Source organism: Marmota monax, unplaced genomic scaffold, assembly GCF_021218885.2.
Source record: "Marmota monax isolate L192 unplaced genomic scaffold, Marmota_monax_Labrador192_F-V1.1 WCK01_AAM20220418_F8-fsc00069, whole genome shotgun sequence".
NCBI lineage: Eukaryota > Metazoa > Chordata > Mammalia > Rodentia > Sciuridae > Marmota > Marmota monax.
This window is the reverse complement of record NW_026695243.1, coordinates 7,722,848-7,727,691: the sequence shown is the minus strand read 5'-3', so window position 1 is coordinate 7,727,691 and position 4,844 is coordinate 7,722,848. Positions and strand designations below refer to the sequence as shown.

Sequence of the window (4,844 nt, the reverse complement as noted above, 5' to 3'; positions counted from 1 at the left end):
TGAATATGATAGTTTCATGCTAGAATCCATGTCCTTATTCATAATACCTAAGGCATATTCTGGCCTTGACAAAAGGGGATCACCCAAATTGCCCTGTATGAAGGATGAGTTACCTTCATAGAGATAATTTTTTTTTTTTTTTTTTTTTTTTGTGGTGCTGGGGATTGAACCCAGGGCCTTGTGCGAGATAATTTTTTGACCCTAAATTCTGGAAGAAGGCTGTTAGGCCTCATCCCATATGGGGGATGGGAATTCTTTGTTCTGTGATGCAATGATGACCTCAGAGTAAACTGCCATTAGGCTGAGGAAAATGCAATGGCTGCAAGAAGACCTGACTTGGGTTAAGGGAGAAATGGGTATTCTCTGGGGTCAGCTGACCCAAGCTCTGACTTGCAGACACTGTGGCAGCTGCTGCCTTCAGAGTCCAGGGAATCTGGTGATACTATGCTTGTTCATGGTTTGGCAGTTCCGGAGATGGTGGTACCTTGGGAGCTGGCAACAGCTTCAGCCCTGGTGCTCTGGGGACATCATTCAAGGCAAGGTGGGTGACTTCTGAACATGGAAGTGCAGCTCGATTAATAACTATTGACACTACATGTGAGGTTAGGTGAGGAATCACTAGTATGTGTGTGTGGCCCCAGATGGATGATGATAAAGCCTAGATTTGAGGCTGAATATCCACTGACATGAGATTTGAAGCCTGATGAATGATCACTGACTCCAGATGTAGGGTTATCTGAGGAAATGGTGATCTCAAAATGAAGACTCAGTTAGGCTGAATGTCCATTGACATGAGATTTGAAGCCTGATGAATGGTCACTGACTCCAGATGTAGGGTTATCTGAGGAAATGGTGATCTCAAAATGAGGACTCAGTTATGACTTTTAACACTGGATGAGGAATTGGGTGAGTGACTACTAACCACATATGTGGGACCAGATGAGTTAACTGTTCACTCTTCATGTAGAGCAGAAACTGAGGACTCCATGACACAGCTTGTATCTTCAAGAAGGCTTTGTGTGTGATAATATCTTTCTCTACACCCTAGGGCCTACCCCTTCTGGACTTCTTTGGCTCATGGAGGCAAAAATCAGAGGAGGAAGAGGAAGAAGAGGGGGAAGAAATGGAAGAAGAAGGAAAAAAGGAAGAAAAGTCATCATCTATGAATTCGTTGAAATCACATTCTCCTACCAAAGATGATCCCATTGGAGAGCAAGGCAGCCAAGCCCCACCCAAGCCACCCTATTGTTCCAAGAGCCTCCCCAAGGCCACAGGGACACCAGAACAAATACTTACATCACTCAAAAACCCCTTCAGATCCTTCCCTACCTTCCAGATCCTGACCAACCTGCAGGTGAAGAACAAGACAACATTGGGGGGCTGCCTGCAGCAGAGAAAAAGCCAGCTATTCTGGGGTCTCCCTGCTCTGCACAGTGAGTCCTTGGACACCATCTTCCTCAGCCCAGATGGCCCCTCCTCCCTGAAGATATCTGTTTGTCCTTCTATTTTCTTCAACAAGCTTGCCTTCCTGTCTAGGTATAACTTGCTGCTTCCCCATTATTTTTCCCCAACCCGGCTTCTTACTCATGAAGCTCATACAACAGAATATTTGGAAAGAATGACCTCTAATCCTCAGTTAGTTCCATCTCCATCCTCCTCTCCTGTCCCATCATCATCCCTCCACCTTAAGCCCTTGCCTATGAATCACAAGCAAGTCTTATCTGGTGCTAAGGCCCACACTCAGTGGCTTGCACAGCATAAAGAGGTTCCTTGGGTCTCTGGGGATCAAGTGCTGCACCCACAGTCTGAACTCCAAAGAATCAGAACCTCCAAGTTCTCATCCTCATCCGAGGCCTGGTGGGGGGTGCCAAGGGACTTCAACCTCCATCAACCCAACCCAGAGTCACTCTCTACCTCTCTGCTCTACGCCTCTAGATCTTTGGAAGTCCTAACTAGGTTTGAGGCCCCATGTAGGACCATGGGACAAACTGAGAACCTGAAAGCCTCTGAGCCAGCAATGTCAGCTCCTAGCCCAACCCTAGCTTCCCTGACAGAACTCCAGTCAGCTAGCCCCATAGTAGGCCTGACTAGATCTAAGTCCCTCTGGGAAACCACAGAGCTAAAAGAGAACTATCAGATCTCTGAGCCCCCAAACCTGGCTTTTTACCAAACTACAACACCCATGATGGAAGCTCAAGGAACTAGCCCTCCAGGAGTTGCACCTCAATATGAAGCTCAGTGGGGAACCTCAGGCCATAAAGACAGCCCCCAAGTTTCTGAACCCCTAAGACCAGCCTCCTGTCAACCCCCAGTTTCTCTGTCAGGACCCCCAAAAGTAAGCCCTAAACGAGGACTATCTAGGCCTAAGGACTTCTGGGGAACCATGGGATACAGAGAGAATCCTCAAGTCACTAAATCTCCAATGCCAGCCCCTTGCCCTCCCCTAGACTCCCTGTCACAACTCGATAAAAACAGTGTCCTAGAAGACCTATCTGGATATGAGCCACAGTTGAGATGCACAGAAAACTCAGGAAATCCCTGGGCCTTTGAACCTCCATGTGTGGACCTCCGGCCAAGACTCTCTGAAAGCAGTTCTGCATATGTCCCCTCAGGACATAAGACTCCATTGAGGGGCACGCAGAATAGAGAACATTTTGGGGTTTCTGCAGACCCAGTTTCATCTCCCAGGCTTCCCTCAGCCTCTCTGATGGAATCTTTAGTAATGAGCTTCCAGGAAGTCCTGTTGGAGTCCAAAGCTTTTCAGGAGACCAAGGGGCAAAGGGAGAATCTCTGGGTGTCTGATACCCTAGACCCTACCCATACAACATCTCCAACCCCCTTTATAGAACTATACAAAATCAATACTGTGAATGGCCTCCCTAGATCAGAAGCTACATGGAAGGACATGGAGCATTCCAGAAATTCCTGGGATTCTGAGCCCCCATCTCTTGCCTCTGGCCCACTCTCAACTCTTGTACTAAAGCCCCTCAGAGATAGCTCCGTGGAAATCCTATTTGGTTCTGAAGTTAGATGTGGGGACACACAAAGAAAAAATAACTTCTGGGCCTCTGAGCTTCCAGCTCGCAGCATACCCCAAGATCTGCATGGAGCCAGTCCCCTAGGAGTTCTGTCTGACTCTGAACCTATTAGGGAGAACATGGAGCAGAAAGAAAATTGTTATGTTTCTGTAGTTTGGGGCCCCAACCTACCCACAAACTCTCTTTCCAAGTCCCCAAAAAATGAGCCTTTTGGAGACCAATGCAAATATAAGCTTGTGAGGGAAGAAGTGAAAGAGAGAGAGAACTGTGGGGTCACTCAGCTCCCAGCACTCAGCTCTCTCTCTGCTCCTCTACAAGAACCACATACTGACCTTGAATTTATGTGCAGAAATGTGCAACCGAGGGAGGCTCCCCAGGGTCCCAGCCCACCAGTAGTGGATCCCCTGCATCCAATATCCTGGCCTCCCAACCTAGCTGAAGCTCAAAAGATTGAGCCCACCCAGCCTAGCCTACAGAAGGGAGAGATGTTCTCAGGAGCTAAGGCAGAGGCCCCATCCTCCCAAGATAAGGCTATCCCAGAAATGCTCACCAACCCTGGGATCCATGCCTGGCAATGGAGTAGAGAGTTAGAACTCAGGCTGAAGAAACTGCAGCAGAGCCCATCTTTCAGCTCCCCTGTCCTGAGTTCCATAACTCTCGACTCCTGGGGACTCTCTTCCTGCCCACCACAGCAAACTAATTCCCCAAATCTACACCCCCACTCTTTAAGTTGTAATCCCCCTAAAGTTCAGAGCACACTGTCTCAGTCTGTCCAGTCCTTCCACTGTCACCACACCCACTCCTCTTTCCTGCCTCAGCCACGAACTTCTGGCAGAGTAGAAAAGTCTCAGAAAAAGGAGAAAATAAAAGATAAGATAGTAGCCCAAGTCTCACCCCAGGGGCCACATAGTCAAATGCAGGCTGGTGAGAACTGCCTAGGTGTGGGAAAGCTATCAAACCCTGGGGTTCTAGCCTCAGGCAAAAGACAAGCCAAAGCTACAGCCCTATCTTCAGCCAAAAAGAAAGAGAGTCTCAGAAAATTCAAACCAGGAGAATGTGAAAGAGGGAATGCAAGACTGGGTTCATCCACACTCACAGGGAAGAGCCACCCTGCCCAGGCCTGCAGACTAGCAGAGACCCTTGTAAGCAGATTTCCCCGAAGGTCTCAGAGCAGGGGCCAGAGCTCTCAATGCACTGCTCTCCCTCACCAGCTTCTGCCCAAGGCTATAGGTCCTCAAAATCAGCGAAGTTCAGGGAGAGTAGCTGGTGACATTCAGAACCCTTGTCACTGTGAACACTGTCCTTGGGTGCACATGGAGAAGAATCTTCCATCCCCCACACCCCAGGTTCCCCGAACCAGGGGTCTTCTAAGAGTCTTAGACAAATTTCTGGGTATCCATGGAACCCTGCCCACTAAATCCTGTCAATAGAGAAAAAACTGGTAGTACTGCCACCCAGTACCTCATAACCTATAGCCAACCTATAGTTGGAGGATGAGGAGAAAATCTAATAAACTAGCTGACCTAGACAAATCCTACTCATGTCTTCTTTGGAGTCAAGGTTACTGGAATATCAATTCCTTACTAGCTTCTGCTGCTGCCATATTCCCTCAGGATCAGTTCCCAGAGGTAAAGAACTCAGCATTCTGCAGACTCTTTTCCAGATTTCACAGATGACCACATCTGTTATACACACATCTCTACCGAGTGAGGATATAGGGCCAGGAAAATACAGCACAATGCTGCCCTTTAAGAAAAATACTTCACAACAAGTGAACATAAAATATATCCATTTACATGAGCACTA

General features: G+C 48.0%; 1 protein-coding gene across 1 annotated transcript; it reads left to right on the top strand.

Moving 5' to 3' along the window:
* Positions 1 to 310: 310 nt before the first annotated feature.
* Positions 311 to 4,468, top strand: CUNH9orf131 (chromosome unknown C9orf131 homolog). Its single transcript, XM_046457175.1, has 2 exons — positions 311 to 541; positions 1,049 to 4,468. The coding sequence occupies exons 1-2, from the start codon at positions 311 to 313 to the stop codon at positions 4,466 to 4,468; spliced, it is 3,651 nt and encodes a 1,216-aa protein (XP_046313131.1).
* Positions 4,469 to 4,844: the final 376 nt, after the last annotated feature.

Excerpts from the sequence above, each read along its gene's own strand:
- CUNH9orf131 (XM_046457175.1), top strand. The coding sequence starts at position 311 with ATGCAATGGCTGCAAGAAGACCTGACTTGGGTTAAGGGAGAAATGGGT. Across the intron at positions 542-1,048 it reads GGGACATCATTCAAGGCAAG|GGCCTACCCCTTCTGGACTT; the intron begins GTGGGTGACTTC and ends TCTACACCCTAG.